Below are 20279 nucleotides of genomic sequence, written 5' to 3'. Positions count from 1 at the left end.
CCCCCCTGTCACGGGTTTCCATCCTTACACCAACTCATATGATGGCCCAGAATACACCCTGTGGAGTCGAATGTTCCAACTCTACCGCTGATGCCTCTAATAAGACATCTGCCCCGACATATAACACTCTCAGTGAGCGCTCTCCGTTATTTGGTTACACAGAGTGTGTTCCTGAGAATCAAGAACTTCGCGAAGATGGCGAAGCCGACGAGAATGAAGGGCGTAAGCGCGACAATAATAGAGTCCCGGATGGAGGGCTTGTGGCTTGGACTCAGGTTCTGACCGGACACTTGGTCGTGTTTAATGTATGGGGCTATATCACATCGTGAGCGAACCTGGTTGAGGTCGTTCACAGCTGCTGATTGATGATAGGTATGGCTTCTTTCAGGAATACTACGTCAAAAGTCTAGGTGCTAGTCCGGCCAACGCATCCTGGATCGGAGCGATGCAGATGTTTCTTGTCCATTTCCTGGCGACTTTGTCGGGTCGAGCTATGGACATGGGATATCTGCGTCAATGTATCACCCTTGGGTGTCTTTTTCAAATCGCCGGTGCGCTTGCAACCTCGTTCGGGACTCAACTGTGGCACTTCTGGCTGGCCCAAGGCGTACTCAGTGGAATTGGCCATGGTCTCGTCTTCAGCCCTATGATCTCGCTATATGCAACCTACTTCTCTACCAAACGAGTGATGGCTGTGTCATTGGCTTCTTGCGGTGCTGCCACAGGAGGAATGGTCTTTCCTGTCATTGCGTACAAATGTTTTAACCGTATTGGTTTTGCTTGGACAGTCCGAATAATGGCCGCTATCATATTCGCTAACAGCCTCGTCATCGTCAAGTTAACCCGGCCAAGAATTGTGCCGAGGAGTATTCCACCCTGGATCGATTTTAGTCCATTTCGCGAACAGTCCTACCTCCTCTTCTCGATAGGGTCGTTTCTGATCTTTGAGGGAATTTACTTTGCCTATATCTATGTAAGTCTGGCTCATCCGTGAAGTCACAAAGCTGATGTTCTATTTAGGTCCGGCAATATGCCCAGGTTCATGCTGAATTTACTCCGAGTGATTCGCTTGTCCTTCTGATCATTATGAACGGAGTCGGTGTTCCAGCCCGTATCGCAGCTGCATTTCTGGCAGATCGCTGGCTAGGTGCAGTGAGGACCTGCATTGCAGTATCCATCCCTTGCGGGATAGCGATCCTCGCTTGGATTGCAGTTCACACGCACTATGGCATGTTCATCTGGGCCGCGATATATGGACTACTAGTCAACTGTGTTCAGAGCCAGGTGCCAGCTGCCAACGCTTACTTTGGATCGAAAGACCCAGAGCATTGTGGAACGCGGGTTGGGATGATTACCACGATCAATAGCATTCCACTGCTGACAGGCCCTTACCTCGCAGGAAAGCTGATCAATCTGCGGGGAGGCGACTACTTGTACGCGCAACTGTTCGGTGGCCTTTGCATTCTGACTGGAGCATTGTTTGTAATGGGATCTCACCTGTCAGAGGTCAAACCTCGTGTATAACGCTGGCCAATAGCTAACTTACAGCCAATGTGTATTAGCCCCTTATCACTAGCCACTGCCCATACCTTCCATCCTCTCCTAACTTTTCCCCTGGAATGTGTTCGTTCTCGCGTTTTTTTTCCTTTCACACTTATCCTTGACCAAGTGCTCAAAATGGCAGCTAATACCAGGCCTCTTCATTACCACATTCCATTATTCCCTGGATTCCAGCTGCTGGACGTAGCAGGTCCGCTGGACATTCTCAACATCCGCACAACCTACACAGACACCGCAGACATCTCCTTGACTGTATCAGCCGAAACATTAGACCCAGTCTCGGTGAAACCAGTGCCACCCCCTGGCGCCAACTGGCATTTTGATCTCTCTAAGCCCGACCTGCAGGCCTGTAATCAACATATGGTGCCACATCACACCTTTGCAGAAGTGGTCTCTGCCCTGAAGGAGAATGTCACCAACTCTGACATCAAGCCTATCGATGTGCTGATTATCCCAGGAGGCCTGGGGACGCGACTTGACCGAATATACGGCAAGTCTGACAAAGCCTCCAATACACAGCAAGTTCGGGACTTTATCACCGCTGTCGCGCCCTATGTTCGTCATAGTGTTATCACTATTTGTACCGGGAGCCACATTCTCGCACAGACTGGGCTACTAGACAACCGTCGAGCAACCACAAACTCTGCTCGATTTGACGATGTGGTTGAACAGACGCCCCAGGTAGAATGGCAGCGCGATAAACGATGGGTTCGAGATACGGTGCCGATGGATGCATCAATCAATGCCTTGCATCCTGGAACTGAGATTTGGACCTCCGCCGGAATCACTGCTGGTATCGATGTCATGTTGGAATTCATTTCTGCTCATTATGGTGGTGTAGAGATTGGGAAACAGACTTCTCGACGAATGGAATACCGCTGGGAGCGAGAGCGAGCGGCTTCTTACTTCCTGTGAAGTGAAGCTATACTCGTCACGCAGAGCACGAGACAGCAATGACCAATTATATACACTCTCAACATCATACTTATAGTTTGTATTGAGATATGTTTGGAAAGCTTGTCCTTTTTCAACTGCTGAGTAATAGAAAAGCCAGGTTTGGGGGCCCTGCCATTCTTGTCCATAAAGGGATGAGTACACCATACAACAGGCGATAATATAGTGAGATGAGCGACTGCTGTTGAAACCGTACGGTCCAGGTACTGGAGTAGACTAATCGGGGCATACTAGAGTAGCCAAGGCCTCATACATGGACATATCTCAATGTTTGGATACGGAAACGCGAGAGAGAGCCCGAGAAATGAAGGGAGAGGGTATAAAGCACGTGTCTTGATCGGACGAGAATGTCCAGAATTGAAGTCTCCCAGTCCGATCTCGTTGACTCTGAACATGACTATACCTCATCTCACTCTTGAACACGGCCCTGGAAGACCAACATGCTCACAACAAAGATAGTCAGAGCACATACTACACATTTAGATCTGGTCCCCAAAGCCCGAGTCTTTTTTCTTCCAAGACCCAACCCACTGCCTCCAAAGACAGATGATGCACTGTCTCGGGCGAGTACACCAGTGATATGTCCTGTTTCCGCACAATGGAAGGCAGAAGAGGTGATGGACATTGTCGAAAGATACGGCTACCATGGACAAACAACAGTCACAGGAGAGTGGCTCGGTCGATCATCTTTCATGCCGCTCGTACAGATGCATATCACCAAAAACAAAACAATACCCCTGGTTATACCTGCTTTCCCAATGAAAAGCATCAACCGCATGGATAAGGTGCTAGGCGCCTTGCCGGATCTGGGGGAAGAGCTTGGTTTGGCGAGGCTGGTGAATCTGTGTCAAGATATCAAAGCTGTATATCCGCCTGGTGCAGTTGTGGTCATTGTCACTGACGGACTCTGCTATAATGGTATGATGATGCCTAGCTCACAAGAAGATGGCTAACCAGAGACTTAGATTTGACTGGGATCTCTGATGAAGAAGTTTGGGAATATGGCAATCAATTGCGAGAGATTGCCACTCGAAAGGGATTTGGATGTATCCAATTCAATCGGATCATGAATTTACTGGGCCTTTATCACCGCGAGAAAATCTCCAAATCCGAATACGTGACACTCTCTGATATATCACGAGCAGAGCTTCATCGGAGGTACGGAAGACTTGGCTTTGATGTGGACGTGTTTTTGAAAGACAACAAAGACTATCTTCAGACATATAATGGTGAGTAAGATTCCATAGCAGATCCATGCAAGCTAACCTTGACACAGGATACGACAAGTTCATGAAGACCGATCTCAAATTTAGTCCAGTCACCAAAGACTGTCTCGGACCAAAACAATATAAGAAGAGGGTCAAAATTATAGCAAAGGCTATGATTGTTCGTGGAGTGGTACGTGTACTTTGAATCTGAAGTGGTTCAGTCATTCACATTAGACTAGGAATACGCAGAGCTATTGCGCCAGGTTTATCCAGATTCAGTGCGCCTCTCTATACATCCCTCATCGGGACAGGTGAAGCTATCCTTTCCCTTGATCCCCCAAATAGACTCCTTCTCCATGAGTCCCTGGCACTGCAGCATTGCAGTGAGGACGGATGGAACCTTCATCACAGCCCATAAGTCCTCACATAGACAGAAATATGACCTTGTGAAGAGGAAAGGGCAGCCATATTTCTTCCGAGAACGCTCGCCGCTGTTTAAATGGGACGTTGAAGTGGATTTTGAGCACCAATACGGCCAGAGCCTGGTGATTCGGAAACATGATGCCACTGAGCATCTCTCTGACTCTGACCTGGACAAGTTGGCACGTTTGGCTATTAAGCACAAAACGGTGAATTTTGAACATATTTGATACCCTTTGTTAACAAGGGGCCTTTTGATCAACGTATAGCTAGCAATCAATCTGATTTCCTTGTTTCAATGATAAGAATTGTCCTAGACATAACTCTATAGAAAAAGCTGTAATGCAATCATTGATAGCTCCCAGCGTGGTGTCAAAAGGACTGAAACATACAGCCAATAGCCCGATGAATAGTTCAAAATGATGGATTGTTAGTCTGCAAGGGCTGGAAACAAGTAATATAAACAAATAAACCTACACTATTTGAGCCTACAATGAAAGGATCAATGTTGAAAAGGAGATTTACTCATCCTATTCAGTCTCCGATCTAGAGAAGACCACCATACACTCGACAAATCCATACATCTGTACAAGTCACAAAACAAACTCAAACAAAACAACATGTTACAACAGAGAGACAGGGATGAATCGAGAGATAAAAAGAGAGAGAGAGAGAGAGAAATGGGGGAGAGCACCACGTTCTTCAGAGGAACCCACGAACCCAAAACCAATATTAATGTGCAAGTCCAAAGACAAAGTGACCAATAAATCATAAAAGCTTCCGAGTAGAGACATGAGCCAAAGGTTGAGAGGAAAAATTTCATCTCATATTCGATTGTCACCTGCCTTTGAAAAGGAAAAAAGGAAAAAAAAGGTATTTGGTGAACGTAAGGGGGAATAATTCAAGAAATGAAGAAAAGGACACACGCAGCGACGACCAATCGTCGCTCGGAGTATCAAATGAAGAAAGAAATTGGCCGATCAAAAATTGCACAGAAAGAAGATATACGTGATATGTGACATGTAAATCTGACAGTGAAAGGAAGTTTTGTGCAGTCTCTCGGGTCCCTGCCTCTATCGGGGAAGGGGCAAGCATAAGCGCATCGGAAGGAACAGTTTCCGTGAAGAACGTTGTCTTTCAAGGTCTGATACCCTGTATAAATTTGTCGTCGTAGGCCCAGAAGGGAGGGGTGTGATGGGAGAGGCAGTCTGTACGCTGGATTGTAGCGAGACACCTAGTTCCATCCCAAGGAGTTTTCGGCCATAACAGGGGCACTGATCATTTGAGAGCGAGCAGTACCACGGCTGTTCTGGCTGGGGGATGTGCGGCCACCAGCTGCGAAAACTGAGCCGGCTGCGGAAGCACCCTGGCTCATCTGCTCAACGGTAGAGCTAGAGCGCTGGTGCAGCTGCTTTCTCTTGCGGTAACGACGAGCAACCCAGAACATACCAGCACCATAAGCGGCGGCACCGGCCACGACGCCGACACCAATTCCAACGGAGCTGGCCTTCGTCTTGGAGCTGCTAGCGGATCCATCACTGTTGTTGTTGTTGCTGTTGCTGCCACCGTCGCTGCCACCATCATTGCCGCCGTCGGTGTTTCCAGAATTCGATCCGCCGCTGCTGGAAGGGTAGTTGCCAGAGAATTCCAGGGGGATAGTGGGGTCAACCATGCTCATCAATGACTGGATAGATTCACTAGCCTGGTTGTAGAGAGCAGAGTTGGGGTTGACTTTCAGAGCTCTCAATGCCTCAACCTTATCACGAGGGAAGTAGAAAATAGCCAGAGTGGCGTTGTAACCGGTAGCTTGCCAGTTATAGTAAGGCTCCAGTGAGAACATGACGGGATAGTCCTTGCCAGCGAGAGTAGGCAAAGCGTAACCGATGGCCTGCGGGGTATAGTTGAAGATCTGGGACGACGATAGAGGAGTTGTTGCCACGAAAGACCACGGCAGCTGGCCGTTGAAACCCAACTGGAGCAGAGTCGAGTCAGATGGAGCCTCGGTAACCTCGTTCGATGGTGTGATGGATCCAGGGAGGGAAGTTGCTTGGGGCTTGTCGGTCTGACCAGAAGTTGTAGTGTGGGTTGTCGCGACGGTAGGCATGATCAGAATGGTGGATGGCATCCAGTCATTATCGTTGGAGGTGGATGGCAAGGGAGTCTCGGTTGAGGTGGTCTGGGGCTCCACTGCGGTCTGGGTCGTGCTCACCTCGGTCGTCTGAGGAAGAGGAGTGGAGGCAGGGTGTGAAGTCGGTGTTGGAACCTTGGGGGTCTCGTTGGAGCCGCTGCCAGGAACGAAACCGCTGGTGGTGCCACTGCCAGGGACAGAAGCAGTAGCAGACTCAGAGGTAGAGTCCACGCCAGGCGAGTGCGGAACGGGAATCGATCCAATGGAGTTGGTCGGGGTTGGCACACCTCCACTGGTAGTGGTACCGAATCCAGGAATGAGGGCAGTCGACTTAGTTGGCAAAAGACTGCCGGCGGGCATCGAGGCAGTCGGGATCAAGGCAGTGCTACCGGTTCCTGTGGGGGTGATACCGAGCAGAGAATCCACACCGGACACAACACCACCAATGAAATCGCCAGAGGAGGTAGGAGTGGTCGAAGCCGAGACTGAGGCAGTGGTAGAGGCCGGGACACTGACTGGGATTGTAGGCAGCATACTAGAGGTAGATGCAGTGGCAATGGTGTTGTTACTGGAAGAGTTGTCACCCAGTAGCATACCAATGAGGTCAGTTCCTGAGCTTGTGGTCGAGCTTTCCTTGGGGCTGCTGGCACTGGGAGTTGCAGAAGCGAGCATGCTGGTCGAGGCACCAAGACCAAGGTCATCCCCAAGTGAAGACAGACCAGAGCCAACTGCACCGATGATGCCACCGTTGGATGAAGCTGCACTCGAAGGAGAGGCCAGGGTAGAGGCATTAGTAACCGGGGTTGCAGAAGCGGAGATACTGGTTGAAGCACCTAGGCCGAGATCATCTCCGAGCGAAGACAGACCAGAGCCAACCGCACCGATGATGCCACCGTTAGATGAAGCTGCAGTCGATGGCGAGGCCGTGGTAGAGGCATTGGCAACCGGGGTTGCAGAAGCAGAGATGCTGGTTGAAGCACCCAGGCCGAGATCATCTCCGAGCGAAGACAGACCAGAGCCTACTGCACCGATGATGCCGCCGTTGGATGAAGCTGCAGTCGATGGAGAGGCCGTGGTAGAGGCAGTGACGACCGGGGTTGCAGAAGTAGAGCTGCTGGTCGAGACACCCAGGCCAAGGTCATCTCCAAGAGAAGACAGACCAGAGCCAACCGCACCAACGATACCGCCGTTGGAAGAAGATTCAGCGGTGGTAGTAGCGGTGGTAGAGGGTGTAGTAGAGGCCTGGACCGATGAATCGGTAGTAGCAGCCGGGATCACAGCAGCGGAGGTGGTAGTTGAAGCACCGAGGCCAAGGTCATCTCCGAGTGAAGACAGACCTGAGCCTACTGCGCCAATAACACCACCGTTAGAGGAAGCTGCAGTCGATGGAGAGGTCGTGGTAACCGAGGACTCGGTGGCAGCCTTCTGCTGGCTCGTTGTGTCGACACTAGGGGAAACCTCGGAACTCTTTTGAACGACGTTATCTGAGCTTGCTCCATCGGTCTTCTTGGTGGTTGTAGTTGTAGTCGCAGTTGGCTCACCACCAATTGTTGTTGTGCCGGTAATCCGGTGGGTAATCTCAGGGTTCTTGGGGTCGACAGAGATGGTAACGACGACAACTTCCTCTCCCTTTTGAGACTGAACCGCGGCTGGTGTGGACGAGGGTTCTGGTGTAGGAGTAATCTCGGGCTGAGCGGTAGAGCCTTGGGTTACAAGGTTCTCGAAAACGCTGTCGATGAGGGATTCTGGGTCGGGGTTGAAGTTGCGGTTGTTGCGGATCGTTCGCTTCACCTCACGAGGGAAATACCAACGCGGTCGTTCCACGTGCGCGTCGGCAGCATTCTGGGCAGCCACCACCTCAAGACCTCCCACAGCGAGGAAAGCCGCAAGAAGAGAAATGGCGTCGGGACGCATATTGTGATAATATCCACGTGCTAACACAGAGCGCGTCCAATGTTAGTGCAAGTGAATATCAGATGAATCCCGTCTGTAAACACCTCATGTAATATCAGGAGTGTGACAAGAGGTATATGGTCTTGAAATCCCGAGTTTGCAACAGGATCAAAGCTTCGCGGTAATAGAGGAACGTCGACGCCTAGGCAACCAGCTAAGACAAGTGTGTAAACGAATGGAAGGGGCGATATAATCGACCCGAGGGTTGAAGAGCGAGTGTGGGCTTGAAGAAGCTGTAAGGAGCGAACGGACGACCTTAAGGTAGAACAGGGCGATCAAAGGGAAAAAACGGGGGCGACCGATGCAAGGGGAGCGGATTGGCTCCAGGTCTCGAAGCCAGAGCTAAGTCGGCAAACAAAATACAGGGGGAAAGAAAGAAAGGAGTGAATAAAGTGAATGAAGTCGTGAGAAGAAGGATCCCATTAGGGGGGAAGAGAATGGGGGGGGGGGAGAGTAATTTACGGGAAATTGGGTATTGGCGCATGGTGTCAGGTACGGGGTTTATAGACACGCACTTTTCAAGATCTGTAACAGTAGTTGCTATTGGGTTAATTGAGAAGGCTCTCTGGATTGAAGCAGTCTATTCAATTAGTGTAAGCTGCAAATGATACATGTCATGTTTTATTCCAATTTCCTTGCTAAATTACCTAGTTTCAACCATTATCCTCTTATGCCTGCCCAGAGTAGAAAAGAAAACGAAGTTGACAAGCGAATAGATGTGTGTGGTAATAAGTGCGTGGCCTCACAGCCCCCCCGAGCGTACAAGTATTACCTCCGGCTCACGTTACCACTTCTAACATTAGTGGCTTAGGCCTTGGCCTCTTTTGGCATGATCAACGAGAATCTCTTCGCTAAGAATTGACCCCTAAGAAATTGTCGGGTTCGGAATACGCAGGATTGGATGCTATTCTACGGCACAGTATCAAAGTCATGAAGACTTGGGTCATTTGTACTCACTTTATTTAGAGGATTTAGCATGTCTCCATGCATATGGATAGAGGTAACGTTATATACCATAGTCTTCGTATTCCATACGACTTCCATCCACTTCAGATGGACATTGACTAAATGCGCCACGTGCGCCGATCGGAATGTTGATACTTAATGCGAGTTGATTCCCCCTCATTTTGTCGTCATTTCTGCGATGCTCAGCATTCCTGAAAATTGCACTGAATACATGTTCACGTGCAATGACAACGGTGGCTGCTGCATGTCTACTACAGTAGTTGGCGCCTTCCACGCAGGAACAAAGCAAAACAAACATCAAAGCTTATGTGAGCGGTTAAATATAGGCAGCCCTTCGGGCTCCGCCACAGGGGTTTCTTTGTTAGAATTTTGGGTTCTACTCACGAGCCTCTCCGTCCTTCATGGCTTCCACATGGCTATAGACCTTATGCCTGATTGATACTGGATATTTCCTGAACAGGAGGAATTCATCATCTGTACCACGGGCCGCCAAGGGCACTAGGCCTGTTCCTGAACGCTAAAGCGGTGGGATCCACCGGTGCCCCGTGGTAATAGGTGGTAACTGTGGAATCCGACTTTTACGATAATTACAGGGGTAACGGGCGGGAACACGGTGTAATATTTTGAAACAGTATGTAAGATATACCAAAGTCATGTGACTAGCCTTCCACTTCAAAATTCTGCGAACATTCTGGCCAGACACACACGTACGATGACAGCCAAGTGGAGTGGAGTGTCCTGTACTGTACCCACGTCATGTCTTAGAGTCTAGAACTTCGATTGTTGCCACTCTTCAGTCCAGAACACTCAATTTCGACATCTGTTCCTAGTGGGAGGGACTTGACGCAGACGCAAGTACGTACCTACAGTATGATGGTGAGCATCCACATGATTTTAGGCAGTTCAGGGCAGTTGTGGGCTTACTGGCTTGGGGTCCACAAAGAACTCAGCGTAGACTTCGTTGACTGCTGAGAAATCCGCCATGTCTGTCAGGAAGATGTTGACTTTGATGGCGTTATGAAGGTTGGATCCTCCAGCCTCAAGGACAGCATTGAGGTTTTGTAAGATTTGTCGCTGTGCCTGTCAGTACTGTAAAGTCACATCGAATAGGTCGTGTGGACTAACGGTTCGGTTCTGGATGCTGCCCTCCACCATCTTACCGGTGGCGTCTGTCCCCACTTGTCCAGAGCAGTAGACCACGTCGCCGACTATGAGACCCTGTGAGAGGAATGGGGGTGGAAGAGGCGCTCTCTCGGTGCGAACAGGAATACGTGTTGCCGACATGGTAGTTGAAGTTGTTCAGTCGAAATCCCGTAATCTGCGGGGATTTATAACATCTGCCCCACTATTGACTGCCATTGCTGAATATGGCCCTGGGGCATATTATTGGAAAAGCGAAGGTATAGTCTTTGTTAAGAAGGACTGTTGACGAAGATACAAAGCCATTGATCCGGTAGACTTGTAAGTGTCTCATTTCCTTATTCACTGGTCCATGTGTCCAACGAATTTGCATTTCTCTCATCCACGTACTAGCAACTCTTTGAATTCATATCAAACCTTTGGAATCGCTTCAAAATTTGCGATAATGGATTGGCCAGCTGAATAGATATGCAAAATTAAATAGAAATGCCAAATCACCTGTGACGGTAGTATGAAGGCTAATATATGAGAACTTGCACAATGCAACAGGCTACCGATGTAGTTAGCTAGGCAATTCATAGAATCCCGTAGATATATTGGTGACATATACGCCCAGCTCATTGATCTATTGATATGGACTTAACAAGACAAATAACAATAGCTGAACAAGGCCATTGCGCCATTGCGAGGCGAGGAAACACGGAGAAAGGCCTGTTCGAGCTCCAACGCTCACTCACATTGATGATTTTACTCAATCACAGCTTGACTTGACCATTGATTTCCCAGAATTCTCCCCCAACTTTTCCCCCACTCCCAGCAGCCTCGGCTTCCATCGACTGTCTTGACTGCCACCAGCCCAGACCTGCAATCTGAATCTCTCCAGCGGACGAAAGAAGCATCTCCCAACAATCTGAAACGGTGCTTCATAATCAATATGGAGATCCAAAGCGAGCCCAGTACCCTGCCTCAGTCCGAGGATCCCGATGACACACCTGCAACTTCTGGCCCTCATGAAGTCAAGGTTCATGGCCTCACTGCCAAGTTCTTTCTCAACAAACCCATGGAGGAATTGATCCCACAACGCTTTCTGGCTCAAGCTCAGGAACACTGTAAGTCCGCCTGATGATCCATGTGATGAATATCCCCTTCCCCATTTCACATCTTGATGGCCCGGCACCCAAATTCCCACGAGCATGTGCTGCGTGTTCATCGATTGCTATATGGCATACATGGCATACCAAAAACCATCTATAGTGCCTCGGGGATCAAGTTAGTGCCATTTGCATGTACCTGGCTAATAAGCATACGACAGCTGTCACTCAACACAAGGCCTGGATCTTCCGTGATAACACCGAAGATGGACGAGATGTCGACTTAAATGAGTGGTCACCAGTCGATATGCGCTATCGTGGATTGTTCAAGACACTTGCCCAGGCCCCACAATTTAGCAAAGGACTGTGGAAAGGTGGTTGTGAGTTGTTCGACTATGAAGTGGGCACCAAAAACCCCAGGGTACAAGCCCATGTTATCTATTCGCTTCTGCATGAGATCGGCGATATGCTGGATATCTCACGACCAACTTGCAAGGAGGATGTTATCTTTTACCCAAAGTGAGTACTGCTAAGACAAAAATCGTGTTATCCATGGAGGGCAAAACAATGCTGACTGTAATCTTCACCAGACCGCGTCTTGTGTCTCGCGCACTTGAATACTGGACAGGCTATCGAGAGAAATACAAAGATGGACCGCGGGCTGCAGGGTTTCTATCACTTGATTTTTACCCCCAGCAGGACTTTACAGTCTCCTTGTTTCCTATTTCAACGGTATGCTGCTACGACTAAACTCCGCGTGTATATATTGACAAAAGGCAGACCACAGAAGCGGAGACTCTCAGCTCATGCCTCCAAGAGAAATTTAAGCTCATTCTCGGTCAGCTTCTACTAAACCTTCGACCTCTTCGCACTCCGGGGGATAAGCTTCCAGATCAGGAGGCTTTCCTAGTGGGTCTACATGGCTCAAAACTTCACGTCTTGAGAGCATTCTTCCCAGGTCAGAAGACATCAAGTCTTTGGTGCCAGCGCGAGCTACCATTGCCAGAAGTCTCTCTATCTGGCTTTACAGCCCAGGAACACACTTCCAGTCCTGCAGCTTCTTACACAGACCCGAACACTACACAGACATATCATATTGAATACACGGAAAATGTCCCAGAACATGGGAGCAACACCATAGGAACTACCAACCGTTCACGATCTCAGAGCAACCGTTTTTATGCAGCCGAGAACATCGAGAGACTCCGCCAACACCTGGAAGAAGCCAAACTCATCACCCTGGACAACGAACTCGAGGTCCGCACTTTCCGTGTCCTTGGAACCCGCGAGTATGACCTCTGGAACCAAAAAGACTTCACAGAAGCAGTCCAGGCCCTTGCCGCATTGGAGCTCTACCTGTTCAGCGGCGAAGCTCGTTGCGGTGGCATACAAGAAATCTTCGAATGGAATCCCTGGAAGCAGAACTCTGGCCATAGTCGAAAGAATCTTCCTGTCGAAAGTGATGCAGAGCGAACTGCCCGGCTGGTGACCGAATTACAGTTTGAGCAGCAGATGTTTGCTGAGCAAGAGGCAGACCTCCGGCTCGAGGAGATTATTCGCACCGCAGATGCCCGGGAGGCCTCTCGGCGAAGGGAATATTTGAGGAGCTCTGGGAGAGATCGCGTTAACAGGCTGAGCGAGTCGGATGCAAATAGGGAGTCCTGGGAGTGGAACTGGTCTGATCATCAGAGGGTGAATGCTAGTAAGACGAAGGAGGACGCCAATGCAAATGACATGACGAGTTGAGCCCTAGGTCATGGTCTGCGAGCTTTACTATGCTACAGTCCTGGTGATTTGAATTTCTGTATGTATGATAACTTGAAACTAGTAAGAAAGTAATCAGAATATTACCCGAAAGCCACCTGTCCTAAGTTTGATAGAGACAATTGATGGGAGGGTTTCATTTGATTCAGTGTGAATATAGAGTCGAGAAACAACGTAGGGAAATCACTGGACAAGAGAGGAGAAATTTAAATGATAGTCCATGGCATGAGAATAGATGAATATTTTGGTAAAAGCCTACCGTTGTGGTTCAGTCATAAAGGCGCCGATCCGACTCGAATGTAGTGAAGCCATCAATTCCACGGCCATCTTTCCCCCCAGTGCGGAAGAACTCTGTCACGACCCCGATAGCATAGCAAGTTGCTGCGGTGATCGTGCCTCCGACGAGCATTCTGCGGCCCGCTTTGCGAAAGAAGGATTTGGGATTTGTTGTCGAGTCGCCTTCATGGCTCGATTCTAAGAGTGGCTGGCGGTTCTGTTAGAGAACCGTCTGAATGGAGATATTCATGTCAACTCACCTTGAAAGACTCAGCTCGGCTGTTGCTTAGAGACTGAGGATCTTTAGGCTTTGCCTGGCATGTGCTATTTGAAGTATCCAGACTCGAGGCATTATGGATCTTTCGGAAAACAAGTATGTTTCCTCCTCCGGTTGCAATTTCATAACCATCTTGCTGCATCTTCTCGAAATGAGGTAAGAATTTGGCAGGATGATGCAGTCGTGACAAAATTTCACTTAATTGAGCACTTTCGTTGATTCCAAAGAACGAGCTTGCTTCAGTTGTTATTATTCGAGATTTTGATGCATCGTAAGCAAGAATATGGAATTCAACAGAGGAGTGACCCGATGATGTTGGCCTTTCATCTTCGGTGGCCAGCTCCTCTTTTTGGAAAATCAAGTTGCTTTCACGTTCCTTGGAAGCCTCAAAATCCAAAGAGGATGCGGATTGTGTCTTCGCCTCAGAAGAACATTGAGCACTAATATCACTGGCTTGCAATGTGCCCAAATCTTCAGTCACCAAATAGCCCTCAGCCTTTGCCGTATCGGGAATGATATTTGCTTCCACTTTACTTCCAGGTGCATATTCGATGGAAGGATCAGCCTGATTAGAGCTATTCAGCTCGACTGGTGTTGCAGAATCTAATTTCTCGTCAATATTTACCCCTGGGTTGGACATGGATTTTGCATCCAATTCGCTTTCGGGTGTACAATCAACGGTGACCTGGGCTTTCGGCCCAGAACTGTCCTGACTAGCCAGCTCAGGCGAGACTTGTGCTTCTATCTCAACACCAGGAGAACACTCAAGGCTTGCGTGAGAGTCTGATTGTGTGAATGAGGTAGTTTCCTGGTGGCTAGTGTTGCTGGTCTGATGATTTGGATTGGTTATTTTAGAAGAGAATTTTGCGTTCATTTCATTTTCCGGTGGGCGGTCAGTAGTACATACTGAACCATATGAGTCTTGGTGCTCTAAGCCAGATTGAAGTGTTTCGACTAAGCGACTAGCAGGATCAGAGATGAACTTGGCCTCGAGATCGCTGCCTTGGGGGCATTCAACAATCAAATGTGAGTTTGGCGGAGCTTCAGTCTGTGACTTGGCATTTCTCGGTTGGGATTGCTCATCCTTAAGTAATTCCGCATTAGAGACAATGTTTTCCTTTATCTCATGGCTAGGAAGGCAGTCTCCGACTTGATGTGAGCTGCCAGATTGCGTGTTTTTCAATTCCGATGCAACAGGAGGCATAGGCGCCATCCGCCCACTGATGGGATCGTACTGAAGTCTATCATGATTTGAGTAGCTTCTTTTCTTTTTCTGTTTTGGATCCACGGGTTTAGTGTGATTGGGCTTGTCGGTGTGCATAAGAAACTGGAGACAGCTGTTGAAAGAAGTATCGGGTTTGCGAAGCTTGAAGAACGGGTCCAATCTTCGCCAGGAAAAAAAGTCGTATGGCTCTGTTACAATATGCTTTCTCATTGACTTCACCTGATTGTGCAATTGCTCTCGCTCGGAATCCCACGTGTTCTTTTTCCGGCTGGGGGAGGGATCGGAGGGACCTGAACGATAGCGCCAGACTCCACACCTCCAAGTTGAAGGCTTGGGATTAATAGTAGGAGGTCTGTGGCTCCAATCTCCTTCCTTTTGGTGTATGAACAGAGGATATCGATGATTGCGGTCAATGTTTCTTGAAATGCGGTCTGCCTTCTCACTCTGACCGATGCGTGCACATTGCCATATGTTTCGATTCTGGGATATATGGGGGAGCACCCATTGTGAGAATGCCGGGTGCAGGACTCGAGCGCCTGATATTCTGCTTGACATTGCGGCTGAGGAAATCATGATGGATCAGCTGGAAAACAGTATGAGCCCCCCACACGGGGCTTGGTGAGGGTCCGATCGATCGACTCCACTATGGGTACAGCGATCACGATTGCTTGTCTCTTCGATCAGGGTTTCTCAAAGAGAGTTGAAGCGAATTTCGAGGAAGGCCAGGACAAAACCTAAGGAAAGGAAGTCAGGGATACCCAAGTTCACAAATTGACGTCAGAGTCCAGTCAGCATTTTTGGTCACCGCCTCCTATTTACTCCAGCTCCGTGGACTGTATGGACTATGTAGACTATGTTGGGCTTGGTTAAAATAACTATCCTCGGGCCTCTATTTGATGTACCAGAGGCACATTCTTCCTATGGATTCGTGTCCTCATCAATATATACATTCCCCTGGCATCGTTATGGGGTAGATCTAGGTATGAAACTTGATATATACATTTATGGGGATACATTGCCTCAAATGACAAGACGAGAGATATCGTCAGAGATCGGGCTTGACAGGCAGTTTCGCCAGAAGCGTAGACCCTCAATTCCCTCCTCCCGACAAAGTATCCCCCGGTCTTCAGCCATTTCCAGTTCTTCGGAAGCCACTCCGACACTCCACTTGAATCGATGCGCGGTTTCTTGTGCAGTTATAGGTCGTCCAAATAGCGACCAGTCCCAAGGAGCAACATCTTCGGGAGGAATGCATCGTAGCTCTTCCATCCAGTCCAAAATCTTCTCGATTGTTTTCTCGTCACTCCAGTCATACCGTTGCACTACCAGAAGGCCGCTTTTGAAGCGCCGTAAGCGAACAGGCAGTTTGAGCTTCTCCCATAGCTCCGCGGCCTTCTGGAAATCAGAAGGACTAGCCAGCTCGACCCCATTACGAGAGCGGTTGAATACTGCCCAAAGATCGATAAGACTCATGATTCCACCTTCGCGCTGCAAGATGCCTTTTCTATCATCTGTTAAATATTCAGCCAGATCGCGCGCCAATTCGGATAGATAAAGACTTTCTGATCCAGAACTGAGCATATCTTTTGTCGTCACCATCCCTAAAGCAGCTGCCGATTCAGATAGTACCGCACTGGTCTCTGCGGAGCCCTCGCTGGAGGTCATGCCTGACTCTCGTGCCAAAGTTTCAGCCAGTGCCACAATCTGCTTCGCAGAAGCCATCAAGGCTCCAAGATCTTCAAAGGAATTCCCGATCACCAACTCATTTTTCTTTCGAGCCTCCAGTCCACGACGCTCCAGTCCTGCAATACCAACTCCCGAAAACCGCTGTGTGGTTGGTAGAGAGATCTCCGCAGCAGCTGCGGCGCCAGATTGCAAGCCCGGCGAGGATGTGGCCTGGGATGGTGGTGGCACAGGAGGTGCATTTTGAAGAAGCCACTTCCTTTGAACCAAAGCTCCCTTTAGTCTTTCATGGAATGTTTTTTCGCCTCCTGCGCGGAAAGAAAGCTTGATGCTTTCGCTGACTTCTGTATTTGCAATATGCGACTGCTCAAATATTGGCGCAGGCGAGTCCACTCGGTTAGTATTGACCGAAGATCCCGCAGATTTCAGAGGAGCTCCACATATTTCACACTCGGTGAGAGATGGGTGATTCACAAAGGTACATCGTGGACAGGACACAGATCCTCGGTGCCCAGGCGACGTCACCGAGTCTGGTTGGGGTATACTATATGAATTGGCTGACGAAGCAATTGAAGGTAAATGAGACTCCTGGTTTGTAGCAGCACTGATGGCTGCTTTGAGTACGGTTGTAAATGGTGGTTTAATCCCACATGCCAGACAGGGGGGTAGATGCGTAGCAGCGCTCGCGGTTGCCGGGTCAAAGTTGGACGGAACTGGATTGGAGAATGAGCAAATTGGACAAATCCAAGTGGCATTGACCAATTTCAAAGGAGAGCTTTGGGGAACGGTTGACTGTGGAAGTGTAGATGGTGATTGTGTTGAAAGGAGGGCAGATTGTTGAAATACAGCAGGACTGGCAGTTGCGCTTCTGGACGGATCAGTCTTGTGCTTCTGCGGTTTAGGATGTATGGTAATCTTTGGAGAGGACTTGAGGAAGCTAGCCTAGACATCAGAAATCTGTCAGCAACTTAGGAGTCGAAGCTTGAGCATAGCTCCTGTACCTGGTATTCAACTCGATCGATTTCTTTTAGGTCGATAGCCACGGAATACTTTCGAGGATCCTCCGTAGCAACATAGCAGACTCTATGCGATGTGAGATAGGCGTGTCCATTCTGGTAGTTCAGTATCTTGTATTTCCTGTCTCCAATTAGCACCCCGCATCAACATGATCATGAGCTACTTACCCTTCATACAACCCCACTGCATCCTGCACAAAGAGTAAAGTCTCATCAGGTAGCAACAAAGGCCTGAGCGCAGTGGTCAGGTCCAGCGCCTTGAAGAACATCTAGGACCAGTTTGAGGAGATCCCCATGGAGATAATGCAGCGACGTGACGGGGGAGTATGGAGATCGCGATAAGGCGATAAAGGGATCGGCGGAGAAATAAAATTCCGAAGAGTAAGCGAGTGCCTTCACCGTCGAAAGCACTTCATCAACTTGAGACCTCCTCTCAGGATTACCATTCTTTCATCTCAGAATCCAATACCACGACGGTCTAGGAAAATTTATACATCCGTCCCTCGAGTCAAACTCCCTCCCCCTCGTAGCTTTATTCTCTTTTTTCATTTCTTTTGCCTTTGATCTCGTTCAGTCCCTTGCTTTTTTCACCATTTGCATTTTTCTTTCTTCAAGTACCGGAATGAACTCCAGTGCCCCACCTTGGCGTTCTACGGCCTCCGCCTCGATGCCTAGACCTCCCGCGTTCTCTACTGCTGGTAAGTGGAAGCAACCCGTTCCGACCTCTCGGGCAAACCGCTGACATTTTCCTAGCGACACCTGCTTATACCCCAGTCCAAGCACGTCGTAGTCTTTCCCATAACAAAGCCAACGCCCCAGCAAACGGATATCCTACCTCCCAGCTCAATACGCCAGAACCGAGCGCAGAAGATCGCAAGCGAGTTGAATTCCCGCCACCTGTTCGCTCCTATGTGCAACGGTGTTTCGCCCCCGAGAATCAGATTGCTAGCGTGACCATTCCTGAAATGCAGGAAAAATTAAAGCATGTGATCACTGAGGCAGCTAAGAACGAGAAGCTGCACACGATCGATTGGGAGCGGCTCCCCTTGCCACAGGTCATGGTACAGAATGAACGCAATAAAATTCTGGCCAACCCGGCTTCCTCGAACTGGGCGTCACAGCCATCTTCTCCCGGAGATGCGGCACGCAAGAGGAAGTCGACCGACCCACACCAACTACAGAATGGATCTCCGCCGTGGAGAAAAGCTAATAACAACCGTTTTGAAGACCGCGTTACTCACCCTACTACAGAGAAAAAACAGAAAATGACACTGGACCAGTCTAGTAAGTCCAAAGCTAATTTGGAAATGCGAAGGAGGCGTTTTGAGGGACTGAGCATCAACGGAAACTCTCCTTCCTCCCCTACCGAACCCCCGGGACGAACCGACGCCGACCAAGGACCCGTTGTCGGACGATGCCAAACCCTGGAGAAGAACTACTTCAGATTGACTTCTGCTCCCAACCCAGACACTGTCCGTCCCCTATCAGTGCTGAAGAGTGCCTTGGATCTACTGAAGAAAAAGTGGAAACACGACGGCAATTACGGGTACATTTGCGACCAGTTCAAGTCTCTACGTCAGGATCTAACGGTCCAACACATTCGCAATGAGTTCACCGTCTCTGTCTATGAAATCCATGCGCGCATCGCCTTGGAGAAGGGGGATCTTGGTGAGTACAACCAGTGCCAAACCCAGCTACGAGTGTTATATGCACAGCAGCTGGGAGGACACCCCACAGAGTTCAAGGCGTATCGTATCCTCTATTTCATTTACACCCGGAACTGGACGGCAATGAACGATGCACTAGCCGATGTCACAGCAGAAGATAAGAAAGACCTGGCTGTCAAGCATGCTCTAGATGTCCGCTCTGCCCTTGCACTCGGGAACTACCATCGCTTCTTCCAGCTTTATCTTGACACGCCGAATATGGGGGCATACCTCATGGACATGTTTGTGGAACGTGAGCGGTTGAGCGCTTTATGCGCTATTTGCAGAGCGTCAGTGGTTCCCTTCATCCCCCTCCTCTTCTGTTTGCCTCAACATACTGACTCTTTGTAGGTACAAACCCGATGTCAACATTCGCTTCATTACCGAAGAACTTGGATTTGAATCCGATGAGCAGACGGCACATTTTGTCCTCAATAATGCGTCTGCGGAGCTGTTGGAAGAGAAAAATGGCGAAGTACGGCTGTTGACAGGCAAAGCAGGCTTGCTGTTCGAAAATGCCAAGGCAGCTGCCTATCGCGTGGTCGATATCAAGGGTCAAATCTAACCCTGTTCCTCCCATGGAATTTCAACCAAGGCCATAACCCATCGGAGACAACGAACCATTTTTCTTTCTCGGCGACAGGAGTTCCCTTCGAATCCGTTCTTCATCCAGCCTTGCATTTCTATTTGCCGAATTCTTGCCTCATCACCCCGGATCTCATCTAGTGTTGCCACTCGACCATGATACTAATACCCACTTGCGTCCTGGAGTTTTTTTTCCATTTTCTATGTTTGCGATAGTCACAGTCCAATATTTTGGCGACTTGACCGACATATGCATTGACCAGATTAAACACGAGAGTTGCCTCGATACAATCAAGTCCATTTTCCTATACTATACTCTTTCCTCAT

General features: G+C 49.1%; 9 protein-coding genes across 9 annotated transcripts; 5 read left to right on the top strand and 4 right to left on the bottom strand.

Annotated features, from left to right (window-relative positions):
- Positions 1 to 41: 41 nt before the first annotated feature.
- N7511_009731 (uncharacterized protein) lies at positions 42 to 1524 on the top strand (the record flags this gene model as incomplete). Its single annotated transcript, XM_057132108.1, has 3 exons — positions 42 to 325; positions 373 to 973; positions 1021 to 1524. The coding sequence occupies 3 exons, from the start codon at positions 42 to 44 to the stop codon at positions 1522 to 1524; spliced, it is 1389 nt and encodes a 462-aa protein (XP_056980096.1).
- Positions 1525 to 1677: 153 nt separating this feature from the next.
- Positions 1678 to 2475, top strand: N7511_009730 (uncharacterized protein; the record flags this gene model as incomplete). Its single annotated transcript, XM_057132107.1, has 1 exon — positions 1678 to 2475. The coding sequence occupies one exon, from the start codon at positions 1678 to 1680 to the stop codon at positions 2473 to 2475; it is 798 nt and encodes a 265-aa protein (XP_056980095.1).
- Positions 2476 to 2954: 479 nt separating this feature from the next.
- On the top strand, positions 2955 to 4372 carry N7511_009729 (isocyanide synthase family protein; the record flags this gene model as incomplete). The annotated part of the gene is made up of 4 exons (XM_057132106.1): positions 2955 to 3432; positions 3480 to 3743; positions 3791 to 3912; positions 3962 to 4372. The coding sequence occupies 4 exons, from the start codon at positions 2955 to 2957 to the stop codon at positions 4370 to 4372; spliced, it is 1275 nt and encodes a 424-aa protein (XP_056980094.1).
- Positions 4373 to 5376: 1004 nt separating this feature from the next.
- Positions 5377 to 8184, bottom strand: N7511_009728 (putative mucin family signaling protein Msb2; the record flags this gene model as incomplete). Its single annotated transcript, XM_057132105.1, has 1 exon — positions 5377 to 8184. One exon carries the CDS (start codon positions 8182 to 8184, stop codon positions 5377 to 5379), a length of 2808 nt encoding a protein of 935 aa, XP_056980093.1.
- Positions 8185 to 9950: 1766 nt separating this feature from the next.
- Positions 9951 to 10473, bottom strand: N7511_009727 (uncharacterized protein; the record flags this gene model as incomplete). Its single annotated transcript, XM_057132104.1, has 3 exons — positions 9951 to 10052; positions 10114 to 10263; positions 10315 to 10473. The coding sequence occupies 3 exons, from the start codon at positions 10471 to 10473 to the stop codon at positions 9951 to 9953; spliced, it is 411 nt and encodes a 136-aa protein (XP_056980092.1).
- Positions 10474 to 11263: 790 nt separating this feature from the next.
- Positions 11264 to 13166, top strand: N7511_009726 (uncharacterized protein; the record flags this gene model as incomplete). The annotated part of the gene is made up of 4 exons (XM_057132103.1): positions 11264 to 11438; positions 11642 to 11939; positions 12011 to 12152; positions 12201 to 13166. 4 exons carry the CDS (start codon positions 11264 to 11266, stop codon positions 13164 to 13166), a joined length of 1581 nt encoding a protein of 526 aa, XP_056980091.1.
- Positions 13167 to 13452: 286 nt separating this feature from the next.
- Positions 13453 to 15172, bottom strand: N7511_009725 (uncharacterized protein; the record flags this gene model as incomplete). The annotated part of the gene is made up of 2 exons (XM_057132102.1): positions 13453 to 13668; positions 13721 to 15172. 2 exons carry the CDS (start codon positions 15170 to 15172, stop codon positions 13453 to 13455), a joined length of 1668 nt encoding a protein of 555 aa, XP_056980090.1.
- An 810-nt stretch (positions 15173 to 15982) lies between these two features.
- On the bottom strand, positions 15983 to 17930 carry N7511_009724 (ESCRT-II subunit protein VPS36; the record flags this gene model as incomplete). The annotated part of the gene is made up of 3 exons (XM_057132101.1): positions 15983 to 17587; positions 17647 to 17782; positions 17830 to 17930. 3 exons carry the CDS (start codon positions 17928 to 17930, stop codon positions 15983 to 15985), a joined length of 1842 nt encoding a protein of 613 aa, XP_056980089.1.
- A 353-nt stretch (positions 17931 to 18283) lies between these two features.
- On the top strand, positions 18284 to 19932 carry N7511_009723 (uncharacterized protein; the record flags this gene model as incomplete). The annotated part of the gene is made up of 3 exons (XM_057132100.1): positions 18284 to 18359; positions 18415 to 19657; positions 19719 to 19932. 3 exons carry the CDS (start codon positions 18284 to 18286, stop codon positions 19930 to 19932), a joined length of 1533 nt encoding a protein of 510 aa, XP_056980088.1.
- Positions 19933 to 20279: the final 347 nt, after the last annotated feature.

The sequence above is a fragment of the Penicillium nucicola genome, assembly GCF_028828085.1.
Source record: "Penicillium nucicola strain IBT 29836 chromosome Unknown utg000010l, whole genome shotgun sequence".
Classification (NCBI taxonomy): domain Eukaryota; kingdom Fungi; phylum Ascomycota; class Eurotiomycetes; order Eurotiales; family Aspergillaceae; genus Penicillium; species Penicillium nucicola.
This window is presented reverse-complemented; position numbering and strand designations above follow the sequence as displayed.